Source organism: Mus musculus, chromosome 4, assembly GCF_000001635.26.
Source record: "Mus musculus strain C57BL/6J chromosome 4, GRCm38.p6 C57BL/6J".
NCBI lineage: Eukaryota > Metazoa > Chordata > Mammalia > Rodentia > Muridae > Mus > Mus musculus.
The window spans coordinates 28798866-28816492 of NC_000070.6; the positions used below are offsets into that span (position 1 = coordinate 28798866).

At 40.8% G+C, this 17627-nt stretch overlaps 1 protein-coding gene across 7 annotated transcripts in view; it reads left to right on the plus strand.

Annotated features, from left to right (window-relative positions):
- Positions 1 to 14200: 14200 nt before the first annotated feature.
- Epha7 (Eph receptor A7) overlaps positions 14201 to 17627 on the plus strand; it is a 154438-nt gene continuing 151011 nt past the window's right edge. For 3 of the 7 annotated variants that reach the window (XM_006537607.4, XM_006537606.4, XM_017319954.2), the window contains exon 1: positions 14201 to 14615. In XM_006537607.4, coding sequence (XP_006537670.1) covers positions 14519 to 14615 — 97 coding nt within the window. In that variant the 5' untranslated portion in view covers positions 14201 to 14518. Of the gene's footprint in view, positions 14616 to 16531; positions 16946 to 17627 lie in introns of those variants that run through there. The other 4 variants (NM_010141.4, NM_001290434.1, NM_001122889.1 and 1 more) reach the window with 3 other exon arrangements.

Below are 17627 nucleotides of genomic sequence, written 5' to 3' on the forward strand. Positions count from 1 at the left end.
TACAGGAATGTGATGGAGGTGGGGTGGGTAGGTGGCATCCACACTCTGTGCAGCTCCATGCCATTTAGTTCTCATTATTTGTAATATGTATGTATGTATGTATGTATGTATGCATGCATGCATATTTATTTGTATGTGTGTAATTATTTACTTACTTATTTATTTGAAACAGGGTTTCTTGGGAAATGGTTCCACCTGCCAGGCAGACTTTGAATTCAGAAATCTGCCAGCCTCTGACTCCACAATGATGGCATTAAAGAGTATACCACCACACCCAGCTTGGCTTCCCCTTCTTTTTTTTTTCCCTAACTCTGGAAATATTATTTTGTGGGGGCTGGGAGAAGAAAATTATGAAATCTCTGTGATTTAAGTGTTCCAAAAATCCTCAGGGATACTCAGACAAATTTTACTCTTACATGAGCTTTGGAGAACAGCAAGAATTCATTGACTACCACTCCTTCTGTCTTCTTCTGAATCAATCTCTGTGTGTGTGTGTCTGTCTCTATCTTTCTCTGTCTCTCTCTGTCTCTATCTCTGTATCTCCCCCGCCCTGGTTTTTCCAGAGAGGGTATCTCTGTGAAGTCTTCTGGAGTCCAGGCAGGACTCAAACTCTGAGATTCACCTCCTTCTGCCACCCAAATGCTAGTGATTATTGGGGGTCGGGATAGGAATAGAAGCAGCTTGGTGGCTAATTTCAAAGTTGCTTCTCTCTTTCTCTCTCCTTCACATGGTCATTGAAACTTTTGAACTGCAATCTAGAAAGTATCTGGATCATAGATTCACAGTCAACACATCTTCTCCATATACAAAGACACTGACTGATGGATAACAGACAGACAGACAGGCACACACACACATGGGGGGGGGCAGGGGGGGAGGCAGAGATTAGGGAAATAAACTAAATGTACAATAAAGTAACAGAAGAAGAAATAAAAACAAAGAATCAGATTTTGCTGCCCTGACCAAGCATGTTTTTTCGTCATGCTTGTCCATGATTTCTACCTACCAAGATGGCCTCGTTACCCTTCCTAACCTTTAGCCAGAACAAATTAATTGTTTTTAGAAATTGCTATTGTGTTTTATCACAGCAACATAAAAGTAACTAACTTACTTACTTGACAATAAGTACTTACTTAAACAGTATCTAGGCACTTACTTAACCAACATCTAGACCTCTTTCTATATATTTTCATTAAACAAACAAACAAACAAACAAACAAGCCTCAAAATCTCTACCTCTTACAGAAACCCACATAAACTTACACTGATAATAAACCTGTGATGTACATAACATTAGTACCCAAGTATGGTCATTTTTATGCATAAAAAGAGATGCAGCCAGCTCCTGCTTCCTATCCTATTTGATGGATGGAAGGAGGAAATCATGGTGGGTAGAGAAGCTGTCTCTTTCCACCTGCCTTTGTTGCCTGCCTATGGGACCCTTGCCTCCTACTTGGTCGCCTCATCTGGCATTAATAGGAAAGGAGGCACCAACTCTTATTACAACTTGAAGTGCCACGGTTGATATCCACAGAGGCCTGATCTTTTCTGAAGGAAAACAGAAGAGGAGTTGGAAAGAAGGAAACTGGGAGGAGAGGAGGGAGGGGAAACTGTAGATAAAAATGTTAAATAAATAAATAAATAAATAAATAAATAAATAAATAAACAAACAAGCTTGATTACAAGCCATGGCACCCTGATTTTGGCTGCATCTATTCCTGTGGAACATCTATCATCATACATCTACCTCCTCACAACTGGAACCTGGAGCACGCAGACATTCTATTAACTTCAGAAACAAAAGCCATCCAACAGCAGGGTTAGAAAGGCAAGGACTGGTTATAATACCATGATTACACAGTTAATCTAGCAATTGCTCACCTCTTGACTTGCAAAGAAGGTAAGAGAGCATCTGTCTTTAGAGAAGATAGACTTCATTGTAGTTTTGTCAACAATGAATGCACTTACATCAAGTGTACATCAAGAAGCAAAGGAATTCAGGTGATATTTAGTGGAAATGTGAGGCTAATTGGTTGTAGTAAGGAGTTTTGTGCAGTAATCTAATGTAGGGAGGACTTTGTAGATAATCCTGACATGTTTGATAGCTGCTGACTGCAGCCCTCTTCTCTATGTCCACACTGAAGTTCTCAGTTTTCAGATCTTAGTGGGGAATTTTAATTCTTCCACTATCTTTAGATCATTTTGCATAAGATCTTAGGGCTCAGAACCTTTGTCCTGAAAAAATATCTTAAATAGATTTTAGTAACTTGGAAGTTGTCATTTTGGGCTCAGTTTCAAGAGCCTCCCAGTGCTTGATTCCGTAGCTCCAGTTTATTCACAAGGCAACCCTGACCTTTAAATTCATTATATAAGGAAAATATATGTCTAACTAGTTTCAAATATATTGTCATTAATTTCCAATCTCACATATTCTACAATATCATGAAAGTTTATAAGCAATCACATGATTTATCTTCTGTTTCCATGCCCTCCTTAGATAGTAGATCGTGTGGTGGTGTGAGCTGTAGAGAACGTGCCTAGTACATGCAAAGATCTGCATTGGATTTTCAGTCCAAAATGGAAGGGAAAAAGAAAGAAAATTAGTTCAAAAAAGTAATCTAATTTTTTTTTCTTTTAGTTTCTGCTTAGGTTAACATGGGGATAATTATACAAGTTGCCTTTACTAATGTTTCAGTGTAAAACCCTTCCCTCATCTGCCTGCTTCAAATTCTCTTGCCTGATCTCTGGTGAGCATTTGGCAGGGCTGAGCACTTCTTTTCTTGAAACATGCTTAATTTTCTTCTGAGACACCATGCTCTCCTCTTTGATGTTTCTTTCCTTTATTTCTTGACAAACTCTGAAGAGTGAAATTCAGGGTACTCACTGCTTTCTTCTTTCTCTATGTCCAGTTCAATCTCTAACTGCTAGCATGGTACTTGTAGTTGTGCAAGTAGCCTCTTCTCTGAAGCCACGAGTTCTGTCTCTGTGTACTTGGTAATCTATACAGTAAGCATCTAAAGTTAATAAGTCCAAATGGATGCTGGGTGCTCATCACCTCACCTAACCTAGTTTGTAAGAAAATTGTCATTTTTAGTAAATTCAATCAATTTCTCAGAATACTTCATCTTTATCTTTTCATAGCTCAGTCCCTTCCTACATTTTACTACAAGTCATATTCACTGAACTGAAAAATATTGGTAGAAATACAAGGTGCTCCCTTACCTACACTGCTGTTATTTAGACCCAAAGTTCCATTATCTGTCAGTGAGATGTCTTAAAACATTCACTACCTGTTTTCCTCATGTTGTTTTCTCCATTACCCAAAGTCACAGCTTAAAATGAGAGACACGTTACTTCCTTATTTAGAGCTTCAAATTAAGAAGCCTTCCCATTTAATCGAAAACTCCTTGCCTGGGCCTACAAGATTCACCTAACCTGGCCTCTTGCAATTAACCCCCAATTAGTATTAAACTCTCCTTTTCAACTTTAGTTGCACTGACTTTCAATGTGTCAGTTAAAAACTATCAGCTTCAGTGATAACTCAGGGACTTGATAGGAATAGTACTGTTGACCTTGGACAACCTTTCTTCCGATTTTAGCCTAGTTTCTTTCTTCATCTCATTATTCAGGATTTAGCAATGAATATGATTTCCTAAAATAGTTTTTCTTGTACTTTGATTTAAAATAGTTTTCCAATAAATTTTATCATGTTAACAACATTTATTATTTCCAAGTAATGATTCTCTGAACTTACATCATACTCTTTTCTCACAAATGGGACAACTATGCAGAATTTATGGGCCATGAAGACAAACTTTATTCAGTCATTGACATTTCTCTAATATCTACAACCATTGTGAGAAGAAAAGGGAAAAATAGTAATAATAACAATAAGCAGACATCACAGTTCAATGAAAGGTGGAGAAGAAAGTAAAAAAACATATTTGTATATCTAAACTTCAATGTTGTTGATCCCCAGATAGATCCCAAAACTCTTGAAATGTGACTTAGTAGAATTCACCAGAGTGTGAATTTGTAGAATCTACCAGAAAGGAGAAGTAGACACAAGGGAAGTAATTGAGTTTGCAGTGTTTTAAATGAATGCCACTAGATGAGCAGGAGTCTAGGCTGGTGGGAGAACCCATACCTAAATATCATATCTATAAAAAGTGGATAACAGACTTAACTTTCATTTGTGAAACTATGAACATTTAGTAAAGGCCTAAGGAGCAAATATAAGGTGAGGAGTCGACAGCCAATGTAAAATCATAAACAATGTACTGAGCTGAGCTTCACCTAAATTTCGTTATTTTTTTCCCATATACTTGTATATTTCCCATATACTTCAGTGAAGAGATTGAAAATCTAGAAACCAGGATATCTTGGTACACTAGATATTTATAATAAATACAGAAATCTCAACAACTTAGTTATTTAAGATATCCGATTAAAAAAAATGGGGCAAGAAAGACAGAGACATCTCACCAAAGGGTTTGTACAGATGACAAGTTATCAGAGTGAAATTTTTGACCATCATGATACACTGGAGGTATGGGGATTAATATCATAGTAAGAAATCATTGAATACCTAAAGTTGATGGTGAAAAATAAACAGGGATTATAGAATATCTCAACAAAGACACAAAGAAACTGCTTTTGCTGGACAGAACACAATACATGCAAACATTACTTTGGTGATATATTTTTGCTGTGTGACATATTATAAAATATGTTTTTGGGTGTCATTGTAGTTAGCTTTATGTGTCAATTCCATACGGTCACTAGTGAAAAAAGTCTCAACTGAGGGATTACTTAGATTAGACTGGCCTGTGACTATGTCTGTAGGGAATTATTTGATTGTTAATTGATGCAGAAGGGTCCAGTCCACTCTGGGTGGTTCTACTCCCCAGGCACATGATCCAGGGCTCTATAAGAGAACAAACTAAGCATGGTTGGTAGTGAGTCAGGAAGCCATTCCTCAATGATTTCAGCTTCAAGTTCCTGTCCTGACGTCAGTCAATGCTATACCTGGAAGTATAAAACTAACAAACTCTTTCCTTCGTTAAGTTTCCTCTGTTTTAACCACAACAATTGAAAGAAACCCAGAATAGGGATTTATTCCAGAGAAAGAAAAATATATGATCCTATCAAAACCTCTATGTATGAATATTACAGAAGCATTGCATGTAATAGTCACAGTATGGCACACTGAGTTGCAAAACCGAGTTAGAACAGCTGCCTGGAATATATGAGATCTTGAATACACTCCAAACACCAAACTATAGTAAGAGATAAGCAAACTAGTTTATTAAAATAGTTTAAAGGAAACTATTTTAATGTTTTAAATGAGTAAATGAGCAGCCAAGTGTATATTTCAGAGTATAAGTGGGTTAATCTGTTGTGGTCTTTCCTTACAGCACAAAGCCATTCTTCAACTGGAATGAGCTCTCAGTACATTCAACAACTTGTGAGAACCTGAAGAATATTTGAGAAATAAAACCAGCTAATCTTAAATGTTGCACTTTATATTATTTGATTTGCATAGGTATGTATCATTTATTTAATGCACATTTTATTTTTGCAGTTTCTGGGAAAATTGTGGAATTTTTGCAATTTCACAACTCTTTTAAATAAAAGCTATTTTTTTTTAATTTTTCTTAAGTTTCAGGATTTTATTATCATGTTGAGAGCCCAAGCCAAGGCCTCACCTCAGATGAATTAAACAAGGATCCATTGTGGTATCCCATTATCTCCATGGGAAAACTTACCATGTGTTAGTGTTGAACATACCCCACCTGAAAAGTGCTGCTCTCCAATGTAGTCCCCTGGATGTGAGTCCTGGATCAGAGGTCTTTTCATCCCTTTGAAGTAGGTTAGTTATGCACAAGTTCATTCCCCTCTCTTTATGCAAGCCATGCTTTAGAAAGATTTTGGGGATACTCTGACATATATTCTCCAGCAGAGAAAAGCATTAAACATATGTGATCCAGAGAATTAGAAATTGGACTATTTCCATACATTGAAATTACAGTTTTCATATCTTACTCTAGACAAAAAAATAATTATTAAAACATATGCCTATTCATTTATATCTTAACGTGGCAGTGAAGTTTTTATTTGTGCATAAAGTTCACAATGTGTGTATATTGAAGAGTGATGCTCAATAGCAAGTTCCCTAACTCTGAGTACACATTATAATGATTAAATGAATAAGTAAATCAACTGGCTGAAGATGAAGCCTTAAAACGCTTCCTGGAGTATTTCAATGTGCTGCCCATATGAAATCTGAATGCTTTCAACCGGGCTTTCTCTGAGGGCTGCGTTTGGGAAGTGCACCAGGACATTGCTTATGCTTATTCTAGAGGTTTCTAAAGAGCCCCTGCTCTAGGGCTTTTATGAGACTTCTTTTTAAGAACTTGGGTGATAGAGGATAGTTTCCATGAGCTAAGCTCTCTGCCTTTGTTAGCATCCTTCACTTCTAAGCAGACCAGCTCAAGCTGGGATGAGCTGCCTGACTTCATCCTGCCAGGGATTCTTTTTTTTTAATTAATGCACTAAGCATTTATAATGAGAACTTTATCCTGTTTAATTCTCCCATTTCCCTAATAATTATCTTCCCTGTTTTAATATTTATAGCTCTCTTTAAAAATGAATATACATCCTCAGATATATTTTTCCTCTTTTGAATGTTACATATTAGAGACTCTAGTAATCTGTATATTTGAATTGTTATTACTAATGGCACTGCCAAAAATCTTGCCTCTAGATAATCTAAATGGGAGGAAATGTCTTTGCCAAACATTTCGGTAGAAGTAACCTTTAAGAGATAATGATAAATTATGTGGGAAACTAATTGAAAATTATTTATTAATTTATTCAACGACTTAGTATTTAGTGCATATTCAAGCAGTGATGTGGGGACCACTAAACTTAAATTAAAATTCCTCTGTCTTCATGTCAAACCTTCAGGTCAGAGACACAAGAATAGTCTAAGTAAAAGTATTATTGTTGGACCATGAAAACTAGTAAAGAACAAAATGAATAGAGGAGCCCAAGGCAAACTTGAGCAAGCAGAGGCAACTGATAGACCTGACTGGGTAAAGGACAGAGGCACCAATCATAATCTCAAAAGACCGTGGCAAGTCCTGAAAGATCAAAATGCCTAACATTCAAATTCTCCAAGGCCTACCCAACATTATAATCAGGAATGGTTAACCTCCCTGGTGCTGAAATATTTTAAGCTGAAATTCCACAAACTGTAATTCCTACTGGAAGAAACCAACAAAAGGCTCTAGAAGAGGCTTAGAAGGAATCTCCAGAAGCAAATATTGCGATTTCAATTGTGGGCACTGTGCTTGCATCATGTGAAGGAGAATGGATACTTAGAAACTGGTAAGGTGTTGGATTTTTGGAGGTAGTAGTAACACGTGTGTGTGTGTGTGCACTTGTGTGTGTGTGTTTCCAGAAGAGATTAGTGTATAAAAGTAAACTAGGTGGTCTGAGGTGCACCATATCTGACAGAGAGAGAGAGAGAGAGAGAGAGAGAGAGAGAAGGGAAGATAGGGAGGAGGAGGAAGAGAGAGACTTCAAAGCAGTCATGAGAAGGGCCATCTCTTTAAACTTTATCTGTCCCTATGGTGTTCCATTATAATAATCTTTTATATGTGAGTTCAATTTTCTTTAAAGTTTTCATCCCAAGCTTAAATGAGCAGCACTGTCTTTAACAATAGCGTTGCTATAACTTTCATTATTACACCTTTTAAATAATGAAAGAATGAACTGTGTGAAGACTTAGATGTTTGAATTCATCTTATGCATTGTCTTGCTGCATACAAGATTGACTTGGTGTGGAAAAATTGTGAGCTTAGATGAAAATGTTGGAACTTCTTCAGTAAAGAATGTTTTGGTGGTATATTTTCACTCTCAAGAGCTCTGTTCCTTAGGTATCTATGAATGAGGTGGTGATCCAATGCCATTTCTTGGTGGATTTGGTTAAATGGCTTGGGATGTCACATGCAGTGTTTCTGAGAGCTATAGGTGTTATTAAGTTGATGAATACAGTTAACAACCTGAAATGTGTAGAGGAGTCTTAATCCAGCAGCATGGCTCCTCTGATCACATCTAAAGACCTTGTAGGTCTGTTTGATCTGGCTGGAATGAGACTCACCCTTAGACACACCTTTAATCCCAAACAATGAAGGTAGTTGGAAGTACCCATGCTTGAAAGTGATGTCTAATTGAGAGGCTGACAAAATGACGAATCAGAGAAAGATTGGACAAGATAGGATATGCCTAACTCTGTGAGGAAATAGAGGCAATGTAAGAGGGAAAAGTGCAGAGGGAGAGAAGAGAAGGCAGTTTTACCTGGAGAGTTTTACAGAGGCAAGATGAAGGGAGAATGGCAGGTGAAGACAGAATGATCCAGAGAATGAGAAGGATCCAGATGATTAGAACACATTGTCATAGTTAGTATGAGGTCAAGCAGGGCAATACAGGCAGAAGTTAAAAGAAGCCACTTCAAGTCAATTAATGTGGAGAGGAATCTGGGGCCAGAACAAAGGAGTTGACCAACCAGCCTGAGTTCAGAAAGGGGTAGAAAGGCTGAGTTTATTCAGCAGTAAGTTTCAGAGGCTAAAGACATTTTAGGGATTGATAGTACAGAGGCTAGGAGGTCCTGGACAAGGCCTAGATTAGCAGATGGAGGCAGTGAGCCTCAGAACAACTAAATCACACCAATAAAAGATTGCTTAGAGACATGCATTGACAATCTTTACTCTTTGACTTATTTCTGTATGAACACACTTTATAAGGTCACCATTGCTGTATTCTTGGGTTTGCTGTTAATATATTTGGGTACTCGTGCTGTGAACATGTATGTTATTATTGTTTGTTTTATTATATAAAGAATTCTGAAGGGTTTTGTCATGTTTGGTTTGCCAAATAAGTTAAAAAGGGAAGACTAAAAAAAGAAAAGGGTGAAAAGAAGGAAAACAGAAGTAAATAATGGATTAGTAACTCCAAGAACAGGACTCTGTTGTGTTATGGTAACTAAAGAATGCAGTTCCTAAATAAAAAGGATAACAATTCCCTGGCCTCTGATTTCTGGCAACCAAGAGCATCTCTGTGTGGGGAATCAGGGGTCAGATAAGTTGCTAGGTTCTGAGGCCTTGAATCCAAAATGCAGGCCTTTATCCAACAAATTTCAAGCCCAGTCCTGGATTTTTCCTTGCATGAACACATTTCTCAGGTACTTGGGATCATTTTATTCTCCGCCAGACTATTCTGATCTGCCGGCACTTCCAACACTGTTGATATCCAGACACATTTGAGTGAAGATCCTCTCCTTCCAGGGCTGTTTTTGTCTTGTACAAATATGACTGTTTCTTCTCAGAGGGCAAACACTGATCAGGTCAATGCTACTGTGAGGCACAGCCTTCAGCATCACGGAGAAGATCCTGCCAATAGAATTTCAATTTTGCAACTAGGGGGCACCATGCATGCATTTCATTCTTCATAACAGAAACTTTTCTGTACTAAGATGAGATATTCAAGTGCCTAATTATTTAGATCTTTTTACAGGGCCCTTAAGATTAGCCAGCCATTCTTTACTCTTTACTATTCCAGTTGTTGTATTAAATGTGGCATATGCATAGTCTGAGAAGGAGTCTCTGATACATTCTTCAAGTTAGAGAGTTAAACGTTTCTTAAAAGATGAACTCTATTGAGAGACCCAGGCCCAGAACACTCTTTCAAGGGAGGAAAATTTCTAGGTTAAAAGATTTGCAGAGAACTAGGTGGGAAGTAAGGGGAAAAAATGCTACCCACGCCTTCAACCTGAGGCTACAAGTGCTCAGATGCTTACCATTAAAACCATTGAGAGATTTCTGTGAAACATATTTTACCTTTTAAGGCTTCCTTGAGCCTATTCTGTTAACTTGGCATCTGTAAAATTAAGTAGGTTACATAACAATATTTTTTATTAAGGCTTTTGGCAGATGGATACAAATACAAAAAAGAAACCTAAAATTAGCAATAGGGTTTTATTATACATATATATAATAAAATGTATATTTTCCAAGGGTGAAATTGATTGGCTAGGACACCCAGAGGACCTGATGCCCCCTGGTGGTCACCAAATTATCTCTGCTTTCCTTGACAGCTAAATATCTGGATAAAGAGATCATAGATTTTAAGATGGTGAATCATGAACATGTGAAGAAGCATTTGGCATAAGTTAAATTATGTCTTCATATCCACACTGGTGATTTATGGGAAAACAGGAGTGAATACTGGATAGAAAGAGCCTCCCCACATAAAATTACATTTGAAAAAGAATCTTATTCTTAAAAATATTAACAATGTATAAAATGATTTTGAGTAACATGTGACACATTTTTCTTGTCATAATCAGATCTGTTAATATTACTTAAACAATGGTATATTTAAAACATTTTTGAATTCTTTGTGTAATCCGAGCACTACAGTGACACATTAGCAACACTCCAGTAAACGCTTCCTAGTTAATCTATACTAAATGAATTCAATGGTTGCAGTTGAAAATTGTGATTGTAATCTCTTGAGTTTTGCCACTTATCTCATACCCACCCAAGTGAATACCGTGTCGTAAAGATGCAAAGTATACTCTTGATTTTTTGCTAGCTAAGCCTGATGCTGAGAGTACAGGTGAAATTTATTTTTGTGTGTTTTATATTTTCATTAGACTGCATGTAAATGTTTTGTATACAGTACATAAATCATGCTAATGTAAATATATAAATGATTTTCTTAGGCGGTGGAAAAATGTTTACATTTTGATTGAAATGGAAAATGTAGTTTTCAGTATCTATTAACCCAGATACAATGTTTCCTTTTCTTTATCAATTCTTCTACAGGGTAGGGTTTTCAGTTCATTTAAGTAGTCGCTCTTCTGTGATGAACTTGCATTTGGACAGTAAATGCAAAAGAAATGGTTCCAGAGGCAGCTCGGTGACTCACTGTTGTGTGGTCAGTATTTAGCTCGTCGGCCTTGGCATGGTAACATTCCAGAGGGCCAGGTGTTCCCACACATCTACAGATGCAGTTCCTAGATATGCAGAGATAAACCCATTGAGCCACTTTTGCTATTAGAAAATGCATAAGACCTACCCCCTGAAAATACTATAATATATTATAGTATTTAAGAAGAGAAATTCTAAGTATTTCTCATCTTAAAACCCTAAGCTATTTTAGAGGCATAAATACTAAGGTAAATATCAGTATTGTGGAAAGTTAAAAGAAAATAACAGTTGTCTCTCTCTCTCCTAGAATACATGACTTAAATGGTCATTAATTTTTATGTATGTATAATTATGTGTAGACAATTCAGTAAATTATTAGAGAAATGATGCAAACTGAATAACATTTCACAGTGTTTTTGTATTTGAAGACAGGCATTTTTTTTTAAATCTTTCTACTTTATCATAGATGTTTTAAAAAGTGGATTCACAAAAATAAGGTTTTATTATTCATTCCTGTGTATTTAGAACTTGAGATAGACTATTTTTAGTAACAATTCAGAATGAGTAAATAAAGACAATGAGTAAAAAAAAGTTTTTTTAATTTCTGGGTTTTTTTTTTGGTCAAACATGTTAGTTTTATAAATCATTTGTTGTTGCTCAAAAAAAGAACATGTTTTTAATTCACTTTGTATATGTACAACATGAATTTCTAAAATTGGTCAAGAAATAGTTTGTATAAAACATAGGTATCCAACTAAACTTATCCATTTTTAAAAGATGTGAGAAAATGTATTCTGTTATTTTAAAACATGGAATCTTTTGTTACTGTTTAATTTCCATAGCTCTACATAGGAATAGAATTATATGTGCTCTACTATTTATAAAATATACTTTAGTATAACGTGTTAAGACACGCTATTAAACATTAAACTTTGAACATTCTCTTCTTAATTGTCATGCATTTTCATTTCAGTATCCTGTCTTCTTTATCAACATATCTACATAGCACAGAAGAAAGAAGGTTGGTGATCCCAGACATGAACATCTTTGTATTGCTCAGAAGGGGGAATGTCAGCAGCCCAGCACAAGAGCAGCTAATTTGGAACTTACATCTTAAATAAATAAATAAATAAAAAGGGTGTGGCTCTAATTGTGCCTGTGTCTGATGGGAGAAGTAGCACACACTAGCAGGAGTCTCCACACTACTTACCCTCCTCAGGGGAAGAAACAGTACATTCTCTGAAGCCTCCTGGTTAAATGGGGGAAGTATTTGTATTCCTATCACCAAGTAGGAGTCCTTCAGTAGATGAAAGGGGTATTTTAAACCGTTGAAGCTATCTTGGTGGCAATCTAGGATGTTGAGACCTCAGAGAAAATGTCGAAACCTTGGAAAATTTATTTTGACGATTAGAAATTGTTTAATACATATCATCTTGTGATTTTGTGAGTTTTTAAAGCTTAAAGAGTGATTTATATTTTTAATTCTGACTTTGAGCTTCCAACTTTTACCCTGATTGCATCTGTTTGGGTTAATAAGGCTTCGTGTTCTCTGTAACCAGTGTGCTTTGCCTATATTGTTTTGTCTCCTTCCAAGATTAATCTATGAAGCCTTTTCCATTTCTTATGCATCTTTAAAGGGCACTTAAGAGACTTTTAAGCATAATTTCTAAAATATTCAATAGACCTAATGTCTAGCAATACGTAAAATTTAATACATAAACTACAGAAGCGACGTGATTGGAAAAGAAGGAAAACTTCATTTCTTTCTTTGGTATAATTATATTAGGCAAGTTAAACAACAGAAGAAAACCGTAAAAATAGAAAAGAATCTGGGGGCTGTAATCTCTTTTTATCTACACTATCCCTCCTGTACATATCAGAGAGAAACCAGCACACATTTCCAGAGGTCAACCAGGAAGTCCGAGGTTGAACTTTTTGTCCATCAGAAATAAAGGCTGATCATCAATGAGTGTTTATTTTTCTTTCCTTTTCTTTAAAAATATAGAACAATAAAAGGAAAATCCATCTTAAAATATGACGTACTTATCTACTCAGTGTGACCCTTGACATAGATGATTTGGCCATTACATTTTTAAGATTTTCATTTTACAATGTCAACCACCTCTTGCTTGCAAAGTGTGCAAAACTGCCTAATGGAAAACAGATTTCTCCACACACTTTTTTCTTGTAGCTAGGATTGGGTGAATTCAAGTGGAAATGTTGGTTACATTTTTAGTCTTAGCTTTTTTTAGAAAGATAATTACAGAATAATTATGGACTAACTACAGAAAATAGTAAATGTTTGCCCAAGTAGAAGGAATGGCTATGTGAATTTAGTACCTGGCGGCTTTCTTTAGAACTGAATGTTATTTACACAGCGAAATGGGAAACAATTCAAGTAGAGCAACCTATGAAAGACCCCAGAAAATGAGAAGCATGTAAGTAAAAACGACAAGAAACGTTTTCTAAGGTCCTATTTTGCCTGAGAAGAAACTGAAGATAGAAGGAGAGAAGAGGCGAGCATAAAACAAAAGACTTCCTTTCTCCAGCCCCACTTTCCCTGTTTCTTTTGTCATAGGTTGTTGTGAACTCAGGCAAACATTGAAAGGTTTTCTTTTGGGGGGCGGGGGGCACTTTTGATTAATTTTATTTTTCCAGAGATAGGGGAGTAGTAGTTAAACATGCCTCTCGAGTTACAGAACAGAAGTTCAAACTTTTGAAAACAAAAGAGAGGAAAAGAAAAGAAAGAAAGAAAAAAGGCAGAAAACCAAAGTTATCCGACCTGCTGAGGCTGCTAACAAAAAAGTAAAAGGCGTTCTAAAAGCATAGCTCAGTTTCACTGTCCGGGTCGGGGTCGGTGATTGGTAGTTGAGGGAAGGCTTGTTTCGCCTATGCCGTCTAGAAGACGTTGAGCAGCACTGCTATATACAGGAGTGTAAGACGGGAGAGTTATTCTCGGGTTTATTCAGCTCAGTGAAGCTGCAGTAGCTAAAAGCCAAGTGCTCCCGACTGCACGCCGCTGGCCTAACGCGGCTCGTCCCCGCTTTCCCGGCAACCGATCTGGGAGGGAATCCTGGACTCGCAACCCGACTCCGCTCGGCGTTGATTGGCTCCTGCTCAGGACCCCGCCTCCAAGGTAGAGGCGGCCACTTCGTAGGGACCCGCCCCCCGGCCGTGGGAATCGCCGCCTAGCAGGCGGGCTGCGGCTGCCACTCAGTCGGAGTGGCGGAGGCTCTGGGTTCGTAGCCCCGCCTCCTCCCCCCTAATTGATATTATTGGAGTGTGGAGCAAGCGGCCGGTCTGCAGTCGGAGACTTGCAGGCAGCAAACACGGTGCGAACGAACCGGAGGGGGGAGAGAGAAATCAAACAGCTAAGCGTGGAGCAGACGGCCTGGGACCCAGAAGGGGATCGATGCGAGGAGCGCAATAATAACAACAATAATAACCCACTTCGGAGCAAACAGCATCTAAAGAGCTGCGACCCAACTGCAGCCTAAAAAAATCAAACCTGCTCATGCACCATGGTTGTTCAAACTCGGTTCCCTTCGTGGATTATTTTGTGTTACATCTGGCTGCTTGGCTTTGCACACACGGGGGAGGCGCAGGCTGCGAAGGAAGGTAAGGCCAGAGGAAAGCAAAGTTTGTTCTGACTTATTTATTTCGCTGTCTACCTGCACGAGCCGACGGGTCCGCGGCGCTGGCCGCCGCGCCTCCGGCGCCGGGCGACCCTCCCTCGACCCCCCGCCCCCTCCCCGCCCTCAGTTCCAATCGACCAGAGGCGACCGGCCGGGACTAGTCGGGGCCCCGGAGCTCCAAGGGGTGGCCGGGGACTGGCGCGCGCTCTGCAGCCGGGCAGCTCGGGGGGCCATGGTGGCGAGGCTGAAGGGCGAGCGAGCTCCTTTGCATCCGGCATCTCGGGTCTTCAGCTCCAACCGCCGCGTTTGCTCCTTCTCTTGCGGTCGGCCTGCCGTGGACGCCACAGTGAGAGTTGGTTCGAAACCTGGGGAGTGGAGCTCCGCGTCGCCCCCAGCCTCCCCGGAGGAGCCGAGACTTCCGTGGCTGCGAGCGCTCGGGCTCCCGCCGACTCGCTCACTGCGGCGGCGGCGGCGGCGGCGGCGGCAGCGGCGCGGGCCTGCGGTGGGCGCTCGGCTGCCGCTCGAAACAATGCGGCCGCGAGGGGAGGCAGCGCGCGGGGCTCGGGCTCGACCCGCCGCCGGGAGGACTGGCCGCAGCCGGCAGTTTGCACGGAGAGGCCACCGAGTGAGAAGTCTCCCGTCACTTGGCCCAGGTCCGGTACTCCGGGAGTCCAAGTAGCCAGTCCTGGCCTCTGGGGACGAGTTCTGGTACGCGAGGGGAGGCTTCTTTTGACCACAGGATACGCCTGTACGTGGGTATTTTTCCCTGCGTCTCCTTTGAACCATTGGCAAAAGGTAAAATACCTTTTGGTGCCTGTAGTTGGAGCTGGGGAAAAATAAATCCTGTCAAAGGAAGTGTCTTGCTGCTAAGCAGTGTCACAATACCGGTACCTCATCTGACAAGCTTGCGTTTCTAAGGTTGATTTCTTGGATACTTTAGAAGCCTGTTCGGGGGTGTGGAGGGCGAGAGATCTGTTAGATTTAGGTCATAGCAGTACTAAAGGGAGGGGGCATACTGGTCCTCGATTCTTTTATTCCTAAAACTTAAGATTTCACGCGGCTTTTCTTTATTCTCTTCGTCCACCCTTCTTCGTTAACTCAACATCCCCAACCCGGTACAGTACCCTACTTTGGAACAGCCTGACCTTCTGGCCCCACTTTGCACATCTGCAGTCTGTGTTGACGCTGAATCCATTGAGAGAAAAACGTGCCTCTGAGCTGATGGTTATGTCTGCAGGTGGACCAGCATCTGCTACACACACACATACACACACACACACACACACACACACACACACACACACACACATCAAACATACATTTCAAGCCTCTTGACTTTGGTGACCAGAAACCGACACCCTGCCACCTTGTCCCGATTCCTCCGGAATAGCGGGATCTAAGGAAAAGTTTGCCCCGCACGGCGAAGCGGCGCGCGCGAGCTCTGGCAGACTCCAGCAGGAGTTTGAGCTATAAATAACTGCATCACTAGGGGGAGAGGTGCCTGCAGCCAGCAGGCCTCTCTTGCTCTCCTCCTCCGGTGCTACGTGGAGAGGGTTCTGATTCTCGGAGCCTGAGTTCTTTAGATGCAGACAAGATGTTTAAGAGGCAGGTGGTAGGGAACGCGCCCGACTTCTCGGTGGCGACGCTCGGGGCGCTCCGGCGCGCAATCAGGCGGTGGCGTTCCCTGAGCGCTGCTACCCGGAGGTGGCCCGGGGCATCACGGCACCCAAGGAGCTTGGCCAGCAGCGCCGCGAGCAGGTGCGCGGCCTCTAGGGCAGCTGGGGTGGCGACCAACCTCCCGGGTCCCCTTTCCCGGTTCCCTAGCGCGGCAGGAGTGGCCCGGGAACGCTGAGGCTAATTGCGGCCGCTGCTCTCCATCCCGACAGTACAACCGCCGCCGCGCCCTCAGAGGAGGCGCTTCCCGAAAGCCCGTCTGTTCCTCGCGACTCCTGCCCAGGCTGGGCGCCACCCGCTCCCTGGAGTCCCAGGTCTGGAAGTGTAATGGACGCTAGGTTGGCGGGCGCAGCCGTCTGGCTGCCCCGCCCCGCCCCGCCCCGCCCTGATGCTCGGGCAGCGCTGGAGCCTCCAGGCTCACCGCAGAGCCGCGGCTCTGGACTCCCGGTAGCGGCCAGCTGCCCTGTGCCTTCTCCGGGGCGCGCAGTGAGGCTGACTCGGTACGGCAGTCCAGAGGGAAGACGGTCACGGGGCGATTGCATTCAGCACTCCAGAGCTTCCGAAAGCCTCGCCAGCTCGGTGGCCACCTTCTACTTCCTCTTGATTTGCCGGTTTCTTTGCTAAGTTGCCGGCCAGCAGGTAGCCGAGGGGAAAGGCATAGCAGGAGAGGATAATCTCAGGGTTCATTTCATTCTTAAGACTAACCCCAAAAGGTCATGTAGGTTTAAAATCCACTGGTTGTTGTCAATATAAAAGCTCCCCATCCCCCACAATAAATTCCAAAAGAGAGTTCTGTGACTTGAATTTGTTTCCTTGGGCTTCATCCCTTCTCAAGGTATTGTGAAACTATCCTTTCTCAATTGCTCTTCTGAATACACTAATCCAACGACTTACTGGTGTTCCAAGTTAGAACACAAATTGAAAATTTATAAGTGACTTGTATTTTTAATTGAAAGGGAGTCGATCCCTCTCCCCCACCCCCCCGACAATCTTAAATGCACTACACTAAAACCAGACTCCTGTTTTTGTATCTATCTGTTTCCATTTACTGGGGATAACTTTGACTCCTGGAGAAGGAACTGAGCGCATCATCTACTCTTCTTTTGTCTCTCAACACCCGTCTTCTTTACCTTTCAAAGCATAAACCTTTTAAAATTGGAGTCTGAATATGTTTCAATATTAAGAAGTTTATCTGAGTACATATTTTCAAGTCAAAATTTGAACAATTTCCTGGAGGTGACATTAAGCATATGTAAAGAATATTCACGATGATTTCTGGACCAATAGATTATTTGTGAAAATGCTGACAGTCAGGAATATT